Genomic DNA, 21,612 nt, shown 5'->3' with positions numbered 1-21,612 from the left:
GCTGAATTTGTGAAGATTTTCTTGATGAGTGACCAGATTAAAGTTTTTAAAGAGAGTTCATTCCCAAGGAACTAAAAGCCCTACCAATCTTGTATGGATAATGCTTATCTCCTGTGCAAAGTTGTTGTTTGTTTCTCCCTCTGACACCTCTTAAATGGGCTCACAATAAGATTTTTGACATGAAGTAAAAAAAAATAAATATTCCGAATCCAAGGATTTTTTTCAAATTAAACTCATAGATCTACATAGTAAATATCTATCTTAAAGGACAAACATTAGGGCAAGTATTCAAATGCACTATATTATCTTGTGCTTACATGTATCACTGTGATATACATGAGCCAATGACAGAGGTGAATGTATGAACCGATGGTGGTAGAGAGTGGGATGATGCATCTAGGGATGCAAACTAATAGGCTTGTGTCAGATGCTGAATCTGACCTACATTTTGTGGATGGGTGACCAGATTCAAGTATGAGTGTATTTGAAGCAAGTCCATTCCCAAGTAACTATAAATCCTTTGGTGACCAAACTTGCATGGATGATACATTTGGAGTGGCACACTATCAAGCTTGCTTTGTTTACTGTATCTGACCTACGTCTTTCAGATAATGGAATAGTTCAAGTTTTAGGAGCAGGTCCATTTCAAAATAACCATCAGTCCTACCCATTCCAAACTTGTAGGATTGATTCATCTAGGGGTGCCCATTACCAGAACATTTATTTGGTATGAGACTTTGTCTTACTAATTAGTATTGGAGTAGAGCTTTGTAATCTTTGATTACCTATGTTTTCTGAGTGTCAAAAACCAAGGTGCACAGGAACACTAAATATATAGAGAAAACTTGAAATGGTCTAATTTTGCTTAGTAAATGCACATAATTGCATACAAATAAAATATAGCAATGTGTTTGGAAAAAAAAAGGGGGAACCAATTTAAAATACCCCTATTATATGTCATGAATTGTGAACAACAGCACATTTAGCATTACTCATTCACAAATATCATTCTTAAATGAAGTCATGGTTTCCTTAGCAAAAGTACCTTGTGTCTGTTGTTTCTGTCTTTCAATAAATGTTTACTTTTTCTGCAGTGTTTTGGACAGTTTATGGAGAATGTGAAAACTTTGCTGTCTTAAAAGGACACACAGGAGCAGTTATGGAACTTCAGTTCTCAACAGATGGAAAGTAGGGATCTGAATTAAAACACCTATATTTCCTTGCATTGTAAATTTATATCAAGAGTGTATGGATTTCATCACAGTACTAAGTGTAAATTCAGACTTCCATTATGGAAAATTCAGATGAGCAAATTCATTTGTTTTTAGGTCACATACTTCAGATTCAAGTGAGCTTATTTGATAAAAAAAAAAAATCACTGGCTATCTGTGTATTATGTTGTTTGTTTTGTTTTGTCATAAAATTTTTATATTTTCAATTCCTTTCCAGCCCCATGCAGGTTAGATTCAAATTTATTCAGATCATGGTCTGTCCATTAGTTATGAATTTTTTTTCCTTTCAAGTTCACTTGTCTCAGCCTCCACAGACAAGACAGTTGCATTATGGGATGTGGAAGTTGGGGAGAGGATAAAAAAACTGAAAGGTCACACAACATTTGTAAATTCTTGTCAGATTGCCAGACGAGGGCCACAACTAATAGTCAGTGGAAGTGATGATGGCACAATTAAGGTTTGTTTTCGAGGAAAACAAATGTAATATTGTAAAAATAATAGTGTTTCATACAGATATTATATGACGTCTTCGCATACTGCTTAAAATGGCAATGCAGCTGTTATGTATGATAGGACAAACAAACTGCTTTATGTATGTGTATATAGACATGTATGTATATAGACATTGTAGTGGTGAAATGACCGTCGATCTCTTGGAGCTCTTCGATGCTATTAATCAATTACTAAACAAAAAATGCTGACAAAAAGATACAGAGTTTGTATTTCAAAATTTATTCCCCCCCCCCCCCCACCCCACCCCACCCCCCCACCTCAAAAAAAAAACATTAGCAAAAAAAAAGTTTTAAAGTCATCATAAATGTTAAAAACATTGGGGGCATACATAAAAACCTTTAGTTGTTGTTGACATTTTTGACGTCATCTGACTGTGAATTCCAACATGTAATAGAACTTGTGTTAAATTAGTTTAATAATGTTTGTTTTTTTCAATATATTTTCATTTTTTTTTTCTTTTGGGGAGGGGGCTGTTAGATGTTATGAGAGAAAAATAATTATACATCATGAACATTTGAGTGAAGGGTAGATGAGAACCTTGATTTCATCCATGAAGTTACACTTGGTTATTGATCTACCAAGCATATATATAATATTATATGTCAATAGAATACAGAATTGCCAATCGGTTAATGCAAGAAATTCCAACAGATTAATTGGTTAATCGTATAAAAAATTCTCGACATATTTCATCATTGTAAGCGCTACTTAAATTAACAAGACTATGAAAACTTTACATGTAGTATTATGTTTATACTTGATCAGACCACTATATATTTTTTTAATTTCAATTTTAGTAGGTAAAAAATGTAAGAACCCATAAAACATGCCTGGAGTATCAGATACATTAAAAACATTTCAGACGAAAATGTAACGCAAGTTCATTCTGCATTGTCACCATAATCAAACTAAGTCTGTACCACCACTTAATTTACAATGTTTGTTTAAAAATATAATTTAAAAAAGAAAAAAAAAAGGTAACTGGAAAGGATAGAAGAGGTAAGGTACAGATTATATACATTATAATTAGTTCACAGTGTTCAACGATCATTTAATTAAAATCATTAAAGAGGCATAGGACAGGCTGGGTAAAGACATGGTGTTTAAACAGCAATTAACATTTCCAAAACTGACCAGTTACCCCCATGATGTCAATCTGGAGAGCCTTAATTATCTCCGAATCAGCTTAAATTTTAAATTTTTATTTCTCATCAACAAATTGCAGAGTGACATGATAATGATTAGTGATTTGGTGTTTAATTAGGCTGTATCTTTGTTAATCATTCATAAAAAATACATTGAACAAAACTGCAAATGGACATTTGTAAAACTCTAACACAACCAGTTGAGAAATATATGATGTATTATTTGTTCTAATTTTAAAATAACTACACCACAAGAGATGCTCATCAAGCATGAGGAGTGGAAAAATCATTGAAATCTTTGTATCAAGGTTGACATGATTTTCTCCCTTGCACTCTAAACTGTTTATGATAATTGAACAATATTTGATGGGCATATCATATGCCATGGCAGTGCACTTTATTGCCCCTGGGACATGGGGCTAAAATAGGGATTTGGAGTTACTTATAAAAATATTGGATTTAAAAAGTATTCTTTTCAGGAGTTGCAGGGCCTTTTACTAAATCACGTTAATATGTAATGCTATTTGAGATCCTTATGCAATATAGATGATGCATCTATAGGGATTCACACTACCAGACTTTGCTAAAGTTGCTGGATCTGACTTAAATTTTCTAAATAAGTGACCAGATTTAAGTTTTTGGACCATGTCCATTTCCAAGTAACTATAAGCCCTTTGGTAACCAGATTTGCAGTGATGCACACTAGATTTGCTTGCAATGTTGGATCAGATCCAAGTTTTCCTGTATAATTGAAAAGGTTCAAGTTTTTGTAGCAAGTCACATCCAAAATGATTATAATCTTGCCTCTAATGGATGTTTCTTCTAGGAATACACACTACCAGACCTGCTTTGGATGCTGCATCTGACCTTCATTTCCCAGATGGTTGAATAGTTTAAGTTCTCAGAGCAGTTCCATTCCCAAGTAACCATCCAAAACCAAACTTGCCTGGATGTTGCATCTAGAGATTTATATTACTGAAACATTCATTTGGTCTGAGACTTTGCCGTATAAATAATTCATTGAGTTGAGATTTGTAATCTATGATTACCTATGTTTCATATATGGACCTCAGGGTTACAATGGGACTTAAATTGGGGTTCAAATCCCACCCATTGTAATGTTTACTCCTCCTAGGCACCTGATCCCACCTCTAGTGTTTTCAGAGGTCCATGTATTTGCCTTCTCCATTATTCTTATTTTTTTATGGATTTATGAGATTAAGGAAGCTCTAAACACTGCTCACTGGAGAGTATTAATTCCAGGGAAGCTTTATGCAGTTACAGTGATCTGCCTTTAGATGCAAGATGGAATAAACTGGAATCTACAGTGAAAGACACAATGTGTACTAGATACATGTAATAGTAGTCTTAACATTATATAAGACCAAGGTAAAGTAATTTAATAAAATGTATTTTCTCAATGTAAGTAAATAGCAGTAATATCTGTTTACAAAGACGTTTATTGTCTTTGAACATTTTTCTGGGGAAATGTGGAAGGTACCTATGTTGAAAATGAACTAGATAAACTGAATATGTATACCTTTATGACATAATTTTCTTCAAGTTCAAATAACATTTTAATGTTAGTATTTAGAGTTCATTATTTTCAACTTATACATCTTAAAATGCATGTCTACAGAATAAAATCTTCTGTAAAACTTCTCCAAAACAGAAAGGCCATGTTAGTTATATTGATATTGAAGCATCCCGATTTTGTGTGGATTGAAGTTTGGTTAAGTCATGACCCTGTGGAGCAAGAATAAAACTTCAATATGGTTTCAAAAGATTATGGCATAAGACTATCCTGGAATTGGTACTCTTCAGTGAGCAGTGTTTAAAGCTTCCTTAAAAAAGGATAAAAATCTTTTAAAGATCTTTTGAAGAACTGCAGAGCATAGTTGACTTATATGAGCATTGTGGTCCATAGGCCTCTTATTTACAAAGTTGTAAAAGCAACAACAACCAAAAAAAAAAACATACATATCACAAAAGATTTCAAACATTTTAATCTTTTTTTTTTTAAATTCTTCAATTTAAACTCATTGCCTTGTACAATTAATGTTACAGTTATGGGATGCTCGGAAAAAAGGATGCCAGCAAACATTTCAAAACACATACCAGGTGACAGCAGTATCATTCAATGACACAGCTGAACAAGTTTTATCAGGAGGAATAGATAATGATATAAAGGTAAATACAATATATCAAACAATGGAAGCCAATAATTCTATTAAGTCACATGAATTACCCAAGAAATCTATTGCTATGGATTCATGTCTGTTTTGTATGTCTTTTGTGAACTTTTGAATTTTTAGGTCACCTGAGTAAACTCATGTGACCTTTTGCCTTCTGTTTTCGCCCGTCACCGTGCAAAGTGCATTAACATTTAAACATTTTCAGCCTCTTCTCTGGAACCATGGAACCAATTTCAACCAATTTTGGCATATAACATCTATGGGTGAAGGGAAGTTAGATTTTAAAATTCATGGCCCCTGCCCCTCCTGGGGCCTGAGGGGTGGGGCTAAAACCATCAAAATTTATGCAATCTTTAAAAATGTTCTTGTTTACTCCTGGAATCAAGCAGTCAAACTGTTGGCAAGATTGTAATAAGAAGGCCTCTGGCCTCTTGTTTAGCTACTTCTCAAAAAATGGATGAACCAATTTTAATCAGTTTGAGAAGTAAATCAATGGATGAAAGGGAACAAATATTGTGAATGTCATAGTTCCATATTCTCTAGTGCATGAGAGATGGGACCAAAACCATCAAATTCATGCATTCCTTAAAACCCCTTTTTTCAATACTTTTAGACATCATGCAAATAAAAATTATATAACATATCATAATACTGGTACTGGTTAAGGTTATGGTTTTTCATTAGATATTACTTTGCAACCTATGTAGTCACTTTTCTGATCTATGAAGACATGTTAACCTACTATGATGAAAAAGAGGGAGATTCAGACCTCAGAAGAGGTAACATTGCACATGGTGTTTTTTTTTTAAATATAAATATGTAAATTTGGCCACAAATGACCTCTGCAATAAATAAAATCAAATGAAATAGACAAAAACATCATTTATGAAGGGTGGTCAGAAAGTTTGTAACTGTCATTAAAAAAAATTCAATTGGGTTTCTTTGTTCATTCTTTGTCAAAGTAGGCCCCTCTGGTTTTACACATATGCCACCTTCTGCCAAAGCATGAAATGTGATCCAGGGGTCATTTGACATGCTCCATAGCGTACTGTTCCCAACAGCCCAAAAATTTTCCCTGGTCTTATATTTCTTACCACATAGGTTATTTTTTTATAACAAGAATAGCCCGTATGTCACAAAATGCTAAATCTCAGACTCAAGATGGGTGGATAAGGATTTCCTTTCCCAAGAATGGTGTCCATCACAACCCCACTCCTCTGTCTTGGGCGCATCATATATCCATTGTAGATCAAGTATGGGCACTTTGTCTTTATCATATCTTTCCCAACTCACTTTCACTAGGCACCCAGAAAAACATTTTTAACCATCTCCCTATTTTTAACTATCTCCCTTCACTAAAACAATCCATTCAATTACTAATTGAACTTTTGGCAAGTCCTTTGTTGCCATAAACCTTGTACAAATCATTATATATTGCAGCAAAGGACTTTCCAAGATATGCATCAAACTTTACAGCTGATCCTTGCTGGAGTACATTGTACAACTGAGCCAAGCATTTTTTATGGTCACAAATCATTTATTGACATCATTTATACATCATGACATCATAAACATGGTGCAAAATATTACGCATCACATCCTATTTATAGAACATGTTTATTACTGTATGTATACAAATTTCATTCTGATCTGAATTGTGGTTATGTAGATACAGAGATAGTTGGCAAACTTTTTGATCACCCTTCATAAATAAATTATGCAAATCAATATTTTTCATTCTCATCACAGTAACTTTGAGTGGCCGCTTTAGCCTTTCAAAAAGTGATGCTGCCTTAAGCAGTAGAGTTGATATGTTTGTTTAAACCATATTTTTGCATGCATGGTTAGGATAGCTCAGATATAATTAGACTGCTGACTCTCATAATAAATGTTATTATACCCCGCTGCGAAGGAGAGGGGGGTATACTGTTTTACCCTTGCGTGTCTGTCCGTAACAAATTTTGGTCGCAGTTTTCTCAGCAACTACTCATTGCAGATGCTTGAAATTTTAGCACACTCTTTGTTTAGGCATGCCATATTGTGATATTCATTTTTGTACAAATCTGATGTCGACTTCCTGTTGATCCGTGCATCTGTCCGTAGCATACATAAAAATTTTGGCTGCAGTTTTCTCAGCAACTACTCATTGCAGATGCTTGAAATTTTAGCACACTCTTTGTTAAGGCATGTCATATGGTGGGATTCATTTTTGTAAAAATCCAATGTCAACTTCCTGTTTATCCGTGCCTCTGTCCGTACCATACATAACAAATTTTGGTTGCAGTTTTCTCAGCAACTACTCATTGCAGATGCTTGAAATTTTAGCACACCCTTTGTTTAGGCATGCCATAAGTGGGAATCATTTTTGTACAAATCCTATATCATCTTCCTGTTTATCCGTGCATCTGTCCGTACCATACATAACAAATTTGGGTGGCAGTTTTCTCAGCAACTACTCATCACAGATGCTTGAAATTTTTACACACTCTTTGTTTAGGCATGCCATATGGTGGGATTCATTTTTGTACAAATCTGATGTCAATTTCCTGATTATCACTGTGTCTGTCCATAATTGAACTTGTGTATTCACATCAGAGCGGGGGTATTATTAGTGAGCATTGGCTCACAGACTTCTTGTTTTTAGAGTCATGGTATGAATTCCCTTGGCACAACACTTTCTTTTAAAATTCTAGCCTTTCTAAGCAATTCTAGCCTTTCTAAGCACTATTTAAATCAGTCGCCTGCGTGGCGCAGTGGTTTGAGCGTCTGCTCTAGAGTCACGGAGTAAGGAGTTGATCCTTAGGATCAGGTTCGAATCCCACTGTGGGACGTGGAGACCAGTCCTTCGGATGAGACCATATAAACTGAGGTCCTGTGTCGCAGTAGGTGCTGGCACGAAAAAGATCCTTCACTGCTCAATGGCCGTAAGTGTCGAGTATAGGACAAAATTTGCAGCTCTCCACCGGCAAGTGGTCGCGTCTTCATATGAGTGAAAAATTCTCAAGAGGGACGTTAAACAATATACAAACAAAAAAAAACTATTCAAAACTTTTAATAGAGATATGTGTAATTTTCTTTCAATTATTTGTCTTAAATGAATGTTCATTCTCAATATAAAAGGCATTTAAGTCTATTAATTTTCAGTAACTAAAACACAATCAACTAGAGCTTATACCTCAGTGTAGCACACTTTGTTCTAGGATATGAAACATTCACTCTGTGTTACTGGATGCAGTAAGCTGTGATGGATTACAATTGTATATATATTTAACACCTTAGAATCTTAACAATTCAATATATATATGCTTTTATTCCATATGTCCTTCCAGTAACTGTGTTCTTCATGCTAAATATATGAACAATTACATGTAATATATACTTTTCAAAGTATTTATTCTTCCATTCACAGGTATGGGACTTAAGAAAGAATGACATTCTGTACCGATTACGAGGCCATACAGACACAGTGACAGGTATACAGCTGAGTGCAGATGGGTCCTATCTCCTGTCTAACTCCATGGATAACACAGGTATTGCTTCTCTCATGGATGAGACAAACAAAGCTTCATTGTACACGTACCTGTAGTCTGAAATCTGTTTTTCATCTTCTGTCAGTTCAACTGTCAGTTGAAAAGTTTTGAACATTTTTATGCACCACTATGAATATGGCCGGGGCATATAGAGTTTGTCATGTCTTCCATCCTTCTGTCTTTCCATCCTTCATCCTTCCATCTGTCCATCCATCACATTTCCATTCAGCTCAGGTTAAAAGGAGTTATACAAGATATTTTTATGAAACCTCGATTGATTACATAGTGAAAATTCATTAATTCTTTGAAAATCTTCTTCTCTGCTCCTCGGGAATTAGCAAGTAAATTAAGTCCATAGTAATGATAAGCAAGGGGTACTTCTTCCAAAATTGTAATATTCATGGCACCTGGGTTAGAGGTTCTGGTGTTAGGACAGGGCTCTATTGATCATAAAGTGCAAATGCATAAATTCTTCAAAAATTTTCTTCTCTACCCATATATATTTAGCAGACAAACTAATTGCCTGGTTATGCTGAGCAAAGACGCCCCAGTCTAAATTTGTGAAATTCATGGCCCCTTGGTCAGGGATTCTGGTATTATGGTGGGGCTCTATTCATTATACAGTGAAAATGCATTATTTCTTTGAAAATTTCTGCTCCTGGGTACTAAAGCAAAGTTAACAAACTAAGTGCATGGTTATAATAAGCAAGGGTGTCTCTTCCAAATTTGGGAAATTCCTGGGTCACTGGGTCAGAGGTTCTGGATTTAAGACAGGGCTCTATTGATTTTATAGTGCAAATACATAAATTCATTGAAAATCTTTTTCTCTGCTCCTGGATATTAAGCAGATAAACTCAGTGCATAATCATGATGAACAAGGGTACCTCTATCAAAATTGTGAAAATTCTGGCCCTGGGTCAGGGGTTCTGGTATAAGGGCAGGGCTCTGTTGATTAGACATTCATTAAAATTCATCAATTTTTGAAAATTATATTATACTCAGGTGACCCTTAAGGCCCTTGGGTTACTAGTCTTAAATTTGTGTTTAGCTCAGTTTCAAAGAAATTATTCAAAATATTTTTATCAAACTTCATATGCTGATGCATATTGATCAGAGCTATTCAACTGCATCAAAATACTTGGACTTTGACCTTTCCTTTGACCTTGACCTCACTTTTCTTAAATTTATGTTTAGCGGAGTTTCAAAGAAACTGTTCAAGATATTTGTATCAAAGTTCATATGCTGATACATATTGATGATAGCTATTCAATTGCATCAACAAATTTGGACCTTGAACTTTGATCCTGACCTCACTTTTCTTAAATTTGTGTTTAGAAACTATTCAAGATATTTTTATTAAACTTCATTTGCTGATACATTCTGGTGAGTGCTTTTGAACTGCATCAATTTTTTTTTACAGTTACATTCCTGCTGACCTTGACATAACTTTCCTAAATTTACACATAGCTCAGTTTCAATGAAACTATTTTAGATATATTTATCAAACTTCATATGCTGATACGTATTGGTGAGATCTATTCAACAGCATCAACATTTTTTGACCTTGGCTGACTGTATGACCATGACCTTACTATTCTTAAGTTTTTATACACTGATATATATTGGTATTTTATGCATATACTGATATATATTGTTGAGAAGATATTAACTGTGTCCATTTTTTTCCCTTGATTGACCTTCTATGTGATCTTTGATTTTACTATTTGATGTGTTTAAAAGTCAGTTTCAAAGAAACTATTCATGATATTTTCATCAAACTCCATACCTAATACAAACTGGTGAGAGCTATTCAACTGTGTCTAAATTTTAACCTTTACCTTCCCTGTGACCTTAACCTCACTAGTCCTCAATTACTCTTATCTTAAACAAAGAATCAAGGTACATTGCATTACTTATAAACCCTAGGCTGGGGCATTCATGTCCTATGGACATATTTCTGGTTATCCTCTTCACAATAATGACTTTGTGCTTGACTTTGAACTTGATCTTTGACCAGCTTTTCAAAATAGTTTTTAATTTTTTTTTTATCCTGAATTAAAAATGCAAACACTTTCATTATAATTTTCTTGAATTCAAGTTGTAAAAAAGGAGTAAAAATAAAATGCAGGTCTGCGTGTACCATTGCACAGCTCTGCACAAACCTGGTCATCTATATACTTGTATTTATTATAATATTCAATAAAAGATAAAAGTGTGTATGAGTGTGGCAGGAGGGGGGATATACCTGGTAAGTTCATTAGCTGTGACTGTAATACAAAATACAAATACAAGTTTTTTTGTGAACTACTATTGCTAAGATACTTTACGGAGAACTGACTAATTTTCTATTAGGCTGTTGATAAAACAAATTGATGATACATCCGCTGTTATTCTTGGATACAGTTTTTTTTTTATAAAATCATAAATTAATAAATATCTGTTAAGATATAAAAAAAATATATATTAACAAAAACTAAGACTTTACATTATTAGGCAATTTTTATGCCCTGCCATAAATATGGCAGGGGCAAATAATGTTTGTCATGTCTGTCTTCTGTCCTTCCAACCTTCCGTCTGTCTTTCCATCGCGCTTTGTGTTTAGCTCAGTTCAAAGCTCAGTTTCAAAGAAACTATCCAAGATATTTTTATCAAACTTCATATGCTGATAAATATTGATGAGAGCTATGCAACATTTTTTGACCTTGACCTTTCCTTTGACCTTGAACTCACTTTTCTTAAATTAGTGTTTAGCTCAGTTTTAAAGATACCATTCAAGAAAGTGTGATCAAACTTCACATGTTGATACATACTGAAGTAAGCTATTCAACTGCATCAACATTTTTTGACCTTGACCTTTCCTTTGACTTTGAACTCACTTTTCTTGAATTAGTGTTTAGCTCAGTTTTAAAGATACAATTCAAGATAGTGTAATCAAACTTCATATGTTGATACATACTGATGTAAGCTATTCAACTGCTTCAACATTTTTGACTTGACCTTTCCTTTGACCTTGACCTCACTTTTCTTAAATTAGAGTTTAGCTCAGTTTTTAATGAAATCATTCAAGATATTTTTATCAAACTTCATATGCTGATACATACTGATGAGAGCTATTCAACTGCATCAAATTTTTTTTACCTTGACCTTTCCTTTTACCTTGACCTCAATTTTCTCTGTTTAACTAGTTTTAAAGGAACCATTAATAATATTTTTATCAAACTTCATATGCTAATGCATACTGATGTAACCTTTTTAACTGCATCAACATTTTTTGACCTTGACCTTTCCTTTGACCTTAACTTCATTTATTTAAAATTAGTGTTTTGCTCAGTTTTAAATAAACCATTCAAAATATTTTTATCAAACTTAATATGCTGATACTTATTTGTGAGAACTATTCAACTGCATCAAAAAATGTTTGACCTTGAACTTTCCTGTGACCTTGACTTCACTTTTCTTAAATTTGCATTTTGCTCAATTTTAAAGAAACCATGTAAGATATATTTATGTAAGCTTTAGCACTTAAACATAATTTGGTGAGAATTTATTGTCGTATCCAACTTTTTAGATTTCAATTTTAAACTATTCAAGATATTCTCATCAAATTTCATACACTAATACAAATTTTCATGTTGCATTACTAATATACCCTCGGCAGGGCATTCATGTCCTATGGACATACTTCTAGTCATAACTTTTAGATATGCTACTAATAAGGAATTGTTCTATCATTGCAATTAAAAAAAATGTTTCATTTCCCTCATGTGCTTTTTCTAACACAATCACAACAAATCTGCTGTTTAGGCCTGTAATGAAATTCGATTTTGATACATTTATGTCTTTTAATCTTACATAACCAGCTTTCCAGTACATGAAATTATTAATTTTTGCTTCATGTATATCCCATTGGTGTATATCAGCAAGAAATACTTACACCAACAATAGAGCATTGTCAGATTTTTAGCATGAAAGGGACTTCATACATTTTAAGATACATGTACAAAATAGATGACAAACAGTGAGTTGTTAGTTTTCTTCAATGTTTTACAATTTGTGAAGTCACCCTCGAGGCGCAGTGGTTGGAGTGTTTGCTCTAGAGTCATGATGTAAGGGGTTGATCCTTACGTCAAGGGTTCAAATCCATTGCGGGACATGGAGACCGGTCCTTTGGATGAGACTGTATAAACCTAGGTCCCGTGTTGCAGTAGGTGCTGGCATGAATAAGATCCCTCACTGCTCAATGGCCCTGAGTGCCGAGTATAGGTCAAAATTCGCAGCCCTTCTACTAGCAAGTGGTGGTGACTCCATATGAATGAAAAATTCTCAATAGGGACGTTAAACAACAAACAAACAAAAACAATTTGTGAATACAGCGAAAGTTTACAAATTAAGCTTAGGGAATATTCTAGTTGGAAATAAACACAAATAACATGAAGATATTTGTTTTTGATGTTTTCAGTGAAGAATAATGATGTTACCATGTCTTCCTTGCTATCTCATATGTTTTGTCATGTCATTTTCAGCTATTCAGAAAAAAAACTTGTAAATGGGATTCAATAAAAATAAACCCCCAAGAAACAGAGGTACATAAACACTGACATCATACATCATTGCTTTGTTTCTTTCTGTTTATACAGAAAGTTGCGAAGGATACCCAATTTCATGGATTCAACAACGCTCAATATGGGGTTCTATAAGGGATTTCACAGATGGTACTCAATTTCAAGTATTCTCTCCAACCTGCTCAATATGACATACAAAGCTGGCTTATGTTCTGGAGAGAATGTGGAAATACTCGTGATACTTAAATGATTCTCAAGGTCCATGATTGGAAAATAACTTTTTAATAATCAGTGTTTTTAGCTTACCTGAGCCAAAGGCTCAAGTGAGCTTTCATGGTCAAAATTTGTCCATTGTCTGTCATTGTTGTTGGTGGTGGTGTAAATTTTTCACATTTTCATCTACTTCTAAGATGAAACTTATGTGAAAGCTTCCCGACAAAGAGTAGATTCAAGTTTGTTCCCTAGGTGGTAGGAGAGGGTCTTGATGGGCGATCAAATTTTTCCAGTATATTAAGCATATGTAGAAAATTTTTTAAAGTTTTCTTCTGAAAAAAAGCAAAATCATGATTAGCCATATTTATATGGAAGCATCATCAGGTAGTGTAGATTCAAGTTTGTTCAAATCTTGATAATTGGGGGTAGGGTGGGATCACAATATGTGATCTTAATCTTACATAGGAATATATAGAGAAAAAATCTGATGATAAAGAACAGAAGGGCCATAGTGATGACTCAGATGAGCATTGTGGCCCATGGACCTCTAGTTAATCATTGTTGTTTTTTAATTCAGTAAGAATATGGGATGTAAGACCATTTGCCCCACAGGAAAGATGTGTTAAACTTTTCCAAGGTCATCAGCACACATTTGAGAAGGTAAGGAAAGTACATCAGGTAATAATTCATTTTGTTCACTGTATTCAGCTTATCTATCAATTTCATTGATATTTTCAGTAAAGAAAAAGATATATTTCTTACATATATACGTATACAGTTGAACTTCGGTATCTCAAACAAGGAAATCTCAAATACCATGGATATGTTGAAGTGTTTTAAGTATTTTACCCTCACTATCTCGAACCTTCAGTTATCTCAAAGTTTTTTCTTGGTCCCATCGAGTTTGAGATAACAAGGTTTGACTGTATAATAAAAACACCAGGAGAGGAACAACTTTCAGGTTATAAGAGTATCCTTCCAACAGAAGTGAATGTAGAGATAAATGAAATGTCAGTTGAAAATTGTAATGCATACACTAGCATTTTCTATGGAAATCATTTAAGAAACCTGTAAAAGCATATTCTCTGAAACAGCTGTAAAATGAAAACAACTGTAAAATTTCTTCGTAAGTTTACTTTGAAAATCAGGTGTCTACATTGTGCAATGAATAAATGAATGACATTGATTAAAGATAAATGTATTATACATATCTTTAATTAGTTTTTAGCTCACTTGAGCTTTTTCTGATCAAAATTTTTTGTCTGATGTTGTCATCTTAAAATTTCATCTTCTTCTCCAGAACCACTGAGCCAATTTCATCTTAACTTTGCACATGCATTCTGGGTCGAGTGGATTCAAGTTATTTAAATAAAGGACAACCTTTTTTTCAGGGGGAGATAATAAAGAATTAGTGAAAAGTTGATGGCATCAATTAATAATCCTTTTCTCAAGAATCACTGGGCTAGAAAAGATGAAACATGTAAAAGCTTTATTACCAAGTGTAGGTTAAAGTTTGTTCAAATCATGACCCCAAGGCACCAGCACTTGGGGGGTGGGGGCACATTAGGATATCAAAATTTTACAAAGGAATATAAAGGAAAAATGCATTATAAACTTTCTCAAGGAACAGCCAAGCCCTGATTAGTCATATAAATATGTAAGCATCCTCAGTTAGTTTATTTCAAGTTTATTCAAATCATAACCCCCACCCCCAAGGGTAGAGTTGGGCCACTTTAGGCAACCATTGGTTTTACATGGGAATATATAAGAAAAAAAAAATCTAAATAATTCTTCTCAAGAACAGCAAAGGCATGATTAATCATATTTATACTGAAGCATCCTTAGGCAGTGTAGATTCATGTTTGTTGAAATCATGACTAACATTATCAAAATATTACATTGTAATATACCCACGGTATAGGGAAAATGTCTAAAAAATCTCTTTCTCAAGAACAGATTTTAGCATGGAAAGACTGATATTATCTCTTAATTATTTTTGTAGGATTTTTTTTAAAGAAAATATAAAGAAAAAAAATTGCAAAAAATATGCATTAGTTAAAATTTGCCATTAATAAAGGCACAGTATAAAAATATCTTATAAAATACGTATGTCTGGAAAAGTCAGATAGGCATATAAATTGTTTTAAATACTATATGCATGAAAATAAAACGCATTAATTTGTTAATATTTGTGAAAAGATAAAATAATCAAGCGACAAGTCACAAATAGGAAGAATATGATACATAATCATATTTTTAAAAAAAAAAATGGAATAAAATTGTGAAACTCACTTCTACCTAAAAAAGAGATTTTTAGAAAGAAAAATCTACTGATAAAGAACAGCAGGGCAATGATGACTAAGGAGAGCGTAGTGGCTCATGAGCCTCTTATAATTTTATCATCTTCAAGAATATTTTCAGTATTATCCACCATTTATTAATTTTTCAGAATTTGTTACGTTGTGCTTGGTCATCAGATGGCAGTAAGATTTCAGCAGGATCAGGTGATCGTTATTTGTATATATGGGACACTACATCACGCAGGATATTGTATAAGTTACCAGGACATGCAGGGTCTGTCAATGATGTAGGATTCCATCCCACAGAACCAATAGGTATAACATAGTTCATTTTAAGCTCTACTGATTAAAGACAAAAAGACCTTATGCAATAGTAAATTGACCTTCATCTTTCTGTCTTGTCTGTAAATTTTTCAAAACATTCCTCCTTCTGCAGTTTTGTCAAATATCAGTAGAACTTGGTGCAGAAGTAGATAAGCCAAGATACAAAATTCTTTTTATTGGTTTTTTAGCTAGCATTGTTCTAATCATTGATTATGATAAAAAATCAGTCGATTCTTGATAGATTCCAGGTGCTCAATTTATAAAGATGTTATTTCAATCAATTGGTTATTCTGTTCTTATCACTGAGCCCTATTTTTGGAGTGCAAGATTTCAGCATAACTTATCCAGTACCCTCAGTGTTCTTGGTAATGGTGTTAAATGCTTTTTAACTGGTATTGGGTGCTCATCCTGCATATTTCCACAAAATGAAAGCCTTCATACATTTATTATAGGATTAAACATTCTTTTTGAAAATTTTATCGATGTGCATACATGTGATAAGTCAAAGACCACAAAACTGTACAGGAGCCATAAAAAAAACTGGAATTTGGGTGAAAAAACTGTACACTGCCTATCAAAAAACGGTACAAAAAATGGTATAAAATATCGCTTAAATTCTGACGAAATTCCAGCGTATTCATTTTAATAAACATCGTATATTTTATACCTACGAAGATCTGGGTCAGATTCACGCATATTAAGTCATGTATATCATAAGTCATGTATATCAACTTTAAAAAGTTGGCTTAATTTTTTTCAATCAAGTTACGTATACGAAACATTAACAGTAATTAAGTACACCTTAAAACATAAAGCTACCTAAAGGGGTATTTGATACGGATTTATAGCGAGCGCAGCGATCGGCGCGAAGCGCCGCTCGTCACTGCGAGCTCTTAAAGCAACGCCTGGGCGAAGAGAAAATTCTGACTTTACACTTTGATCCAAATTGCATCTCGCCGCAAACAACGTTCTCGCGGTAGCAACAAAAATTCGACAAAAAATAAAATCACCTTGATATAATGGATATAAAGCAAATAAATAGTAGATCAAAATTAGCACTGTTCAGACTTCGTTTTGGTAATGCAACATACATACGACGTCATATGAAGTCAGAGTTTAGACGTAGTAAATGTTACGTGCTGTTTGACGAGCCCGATCTAAATTAAAACTGAAAGGTATCTGCGCTCGCCCTAACGGTTGCACCGTCAACATATTAGCAAGATAATTATCCCAACTGGCAGTTCACACCTTCGCACACGATGGTTTATGTACACTACACAATTATCAGAAGGTCAAGTGTCAAACACAGGTGACGTTTCCCAGTGTCTCGCGAGCGAGAATGAGAGGAAAATGGCGGCATTTAGCTAGAAATTCAAAATACTGTACAAATTTTCATATTCCGTGAATTTTTTTGTCCCGCCGGTACACGATGAATGGGCCCGAAAAACTGTACATTTTGCGTACAGCCGGTACATATCACATGTATGGATGTGTAAACTCTTGACATTTTATTCACAAACTAAATAAAAGTGCAAAGCACTTTTATGTTAAAGATTACCTGCAGTAGCATTTTATTTTTTGAAATGATAAAGATCACAATAAAATAATACGAAAGAAAAAAACCGCATCGAAATCTATGCACAAATAACGAAGTTATCGCGCTTTAAAGGTGCCTATTTTTACCTGTTTTGAAAATCCAATCAAGCGAAAATAGAAATGATCGATAACGAGGCTCTACTGGTGTGACGTCACAACATGTACCGCATAAGCGGGTCAGTATTAACGACAATGAGATTAACTTTGAAAACGACGACGATTTTAGCTTTGATATGAGGCATTGGTCTATAAGTTTTAAAAATCCAGACGGAATAATTATTGAGCTTTGCATCAGACCTTACTAGGCTGAGCCAGAAACCGATTCTAACGAGGAATTTATAGAGATTTCTAAACAACCTACAGCCAGGGTCGTGTATACTACAATTAAAGTTCCTGTATATATCTCCCTGTTACAGCCTACTGAATATGACTGGAAAAAAATCATCAAAACCAAAATACAGGAATTTTTAATTCTATATTTTCAATGTCCTAAAACAGTTCGTTCATCAAGCTGTTAATTATTTCAACAAGATCTTCATTACTATCGGCTAAATGATAATTGACGATTTTCTCGTTTGGATAAAAATTCTTCTATGTATAAATTTGAGTAAAATGTCAAGAGTTTACACATCAATAACATTTTCAAAAAGAATGTTTAATTCTTATAATTCCAATTACGAAGTTTTAAAATAATTTCTCTTTCAAGCCTCCATACAATCGGTTATTTCTGTATGCAGCGTAGGAATACTTTATGTCGTGATGTGGAAATGAAACTCAATTGAGATGAACATCGATAAAGTTTAACTTAAATTGTCAAAACATTCAATAAAACAAATTATAAAAACTCTTTGAATATTGTTTAAGTCAACGAATATCGTAAATACAAGTAGACTTCAGAAGAATTTGTCCTTGACCATGTTGACATTAATGATAAATGGTCTAAAATGAAAGTAGCACTCTGACAACACCGGTGATTTGCTCTGGTTTGTTTAAAGATGTGACAGAATATAGCATGTAGAAATATGAATTTGATGCTATTAAGGCAAGAGTCTGAGGTAGTTTAATTCTCTTTCCTATCAGCTACATGTACTAAGAACTGAGCTGATTTGCTTAGCATTAAGAATGACGATAATATCCTATGAGAAATTTAAATAAAAAGTCACACTTGTGATCTGACAGTGACATAAACATAGCATTCCCCTCTGTCAGTCCTGTATGTCGTCAGTATTGTTTTTATTTAATTTAAAGTTTCTGTAATCGTTTAGCTAAAACAGACTATAAGTAACGATTTCATTTTTTTTTACAATAAAAGCTAGACCAAGAAAGTAGTTCTGGTTAAGGGCGAAACGATTACACGTGTAAACGGCGACGTTTCGATTAAATGCTCTAAACGTTTACGAATTGTGTAAACGTTTAGACGAAGGTCATTATCAATGTCTATCAGAAGTAAAGATAAATACAAACAAGTTGTTTAATTTCATAATTACCAAAGAAAACAATTGTTTTCTGTTTAAATCGATACTGGAAACATGTTATTAAACTAAAATATCTAAAACCCAATTGCGTCTAACATATTTGATTCCGATTTCCGAGTAGCGAATACTAAAGATTTATTATGATTTTATTTTATTTTTCCAAGTATCAAACTTGATTTACGTTGATTAAATTTAAATATAATACGTTTTCACCAGTCTTTGAAAAGTGTTTCAACACAGTCAGCAAATCGCGGTATACTTAATTCAGGATTAAAAGAGCCATCTTTGCAAGATTAATTTGACAATGCTTTTTCTACGTCCGGTATGTAGCCAAACAAACTATTAATGCAGTGTAAAAGTGAATGAGTTTTATGCGCTTCATATTCTTTCGTCATAAAAACCAACAAATAAATAGTTATAACAACTCATACTTACATTATAGTGAAAGAATAGAGTATTAAATTAGTGTTTAATGAGTAAGTAACCATAAAAATTCAACACAAAATATTCTCCCGTTTAAACGGTAACATTTCGTTTACTGCTGTTCGTTTAAACGTTTACAAAATTCAGTAAACGTTTCACCCTTAGTTCTGGTTGAGAGATTTATCGATGTGTAAACTTTTTCTTGAATTTGTTCTCATCCAATCAAAACACAGGAAATCAATAAATAAAATTAAGATTTGAATTATTTGTTATTATACCCCTGGAGAGGCCGGTACTGATTTATTCTTGTGTCTTTGCAGATGCTTGAAATTTTTGCGCACTCTTTGTTTTGGCATGCCTTATGGTGGGATTCATTTTTGTACAAATCCAATATCAACTTTAACCCCACCCTTAGATGTATATCTCTCTGGGGGGCTCTTGCTGACTTGTCAGAAATCTAGTTATTGCTTGTTTTCCTGATGAATCTATCATGTGCTTTGCACATGCAATTTATTCAAGAACAAAATAAGCATTATACTTTTATTAACAAGAAAAATGATCATTATGATAATGATATTTATTGACTTTTCTCAGTGTTGTCATGTGGCAGTGATAAGAAGATTTTCCTTGGAGAAGTAGAATGAAATTCAGTGTTCAGGTGATGTGAAAACTAAAGAATGTTGGCAGCAGATACACCTTTTATAGACAGTGGAAGCAGATTTTGAAGAGAGAACATGTAATTTCAGCTTTGAAATCTGAGTGTACAGTGGTTCTTTAAAAAAAAACTTAATACATTGTATTATGCTTCTGCACAATTTTTGTAAGTGTCAGAGTGTCTTGTCAACTTGTAGTCTGAACAACTCAAAACCAACAGGCAAAAGTGGTAACTTTCAACTTCTAACTACTACTCAGGGTATGAGTTGATTAAGTGGGAAGAATCAAGTTATACCTTAAACAAAATTTCAATTATAACCTTCCTGGTATCTGGTTACAAGTTGTCTCTCAGGTTTTTGAAGCAGTGTTGACATATTAAACTATCCAAAATTTACTAATATGCTGATTAATTATACAAAATAAATTTTGGACAATTATCTAGACTCAATATTTTTTGTAGTAAATTTTTTATCTTTAATGCAATTACGAGTAATAGTCCATATGTCATATATTGTGTTAGCTAAGTTTCAAAGAAATTATTCAAGATATTTTAATTAAACTTTATTTAAACAATAAAATACTTTCTTTGGTAGCTAGTACAGGAATTAACGTTGCAGCTATTGCTATTGCAGTTATGTAATTTTTTTCTGCAATAGCTATAGCCTTACACCCATACTAACAAAGAAAGACATTTTATTGTTTATATTTATATCTGTTTAAAGAACCATACATATATATAAATTAAGTACGTTAATTTTTGTATCATTGATATGTACATCATTGTATGTTTCATTGATGGAACAGCTGCTGCTCAACAAATCTATACAGGTGACTTCCTCAGCAGTGTTTATTAACTGATTAACAGCAACGGTTTTCATAAGAAATACAGGAGATTATATAGGTTGGATGTAAATATATGCTGATACATATTGATGAGAGCTATTCAACTGCATCAACATTTTTGCCCTTGACCTTTCCTTTAAACCTTGATCTTACTTTCTTAAATTAGTGATAATCTCAATTCCAATGAAACAAAATATTATATGCTTATTAAAAATTGATGAGAGCTGTTCAAATGCATCAAAAATTTTTGACCATGACCTTTTCTGTGACCTTGACCTAACTTTCTTAAAAAAGTGTTAAGCTCAGTTTCAAAGAAACTATTCAAGATATTTTTATTAAATTTAATATGCTGATACATTTCAGCGAGAGCTATTCAACTGCATCAACATTTTTTCCCTTGACTTTTCATTTGACCTAGACTTCAAATTTGTGTGTAGCTAAATATCAAATAAACTATTCAGGATATTTTTATCAATCTTTCTATACTTACATATTTTCATGAGAGCTATTCAATGGCATCAACATTTCTGACCTTGACCTTTCCTTTGACCTTGACTTCAAATTTGTGTTAAGCTAAATTTAAAGAAACTATTCAAGATATTTTTAT

The 21,612-nt window shown here is 33.3% G+C and overlaps 1 protein-coding gene across 1 annotated transcript in view; it reads left to right on the top strand.

Moving 5' to 3' along the window:
- The window catches only part of LOC133185462 (U5 small nuclear ribonucleoprotein 40 kDa protein-like), a 30,705-nt gene extending 10,106 nt beyond the window's left edge, over positions 1 to 20,599 (top strand). Inside the window, exons 3-9 of the mRNA XM_061320675.1 lie at positions 1,095 to 1,188; positions 1,524 to 1,689; positions 4,958 to 5,080; positions 8,495 to 8,615; positions 13,968 to 14,050; positions 15,840 to 16,005; positions 20,103 to 20,599. Of these exons, the coding sequence (XP_061176659.1) occupies positions 1,095 to 1,188; positions 1,524 to 1,689; positions 4,958 to 5,080; positions 8,495 to 8,615; positions 13,968 to 14,050; positions 15,840 to 16,005; positions 20,103 to 20,152 (803 nt within the window). The 3' untranslated portion in view covers positions 20,153 to 20,599. The remainder of the gene's footprint in view (positions 1 to 1,094; positions 1,189 to 1,523; positions 1,690 to 4,957; positions 5,081 to 8,494; positions 8,616 to 13,967; positions 14,051 to 15,839; positions 16,006 to 20,102) is intronic.
- The last annotated feature ends 1,013 nt before the right edge of the window (positions 20,600 to 21,612 follow it).

The sequence above is a fragment of the Saccostrea echinata genome, unplaced genomic scaffold (assembly GCF_033153115.1).
Source record: "Saccostrea echinata isolate AGI-Se365-2 ecotype Australia unplaced genomic scaffold, CSIRO_AGI_Sech_v1 ptg000001l, whole genome shotgun sequence".
Taxonomy (NCBI): Eukaryota; Metazoa; Mollusca; class Bivalvia; order Ostreida; family Ostreidae; genus Saccostrea; species Saccostrea echinata.
The sequence above is the reverse complement of the archived record's forward strand: the minus strand, read 5'-3'. Positions and strand labels throughout refer to the sequence as shown.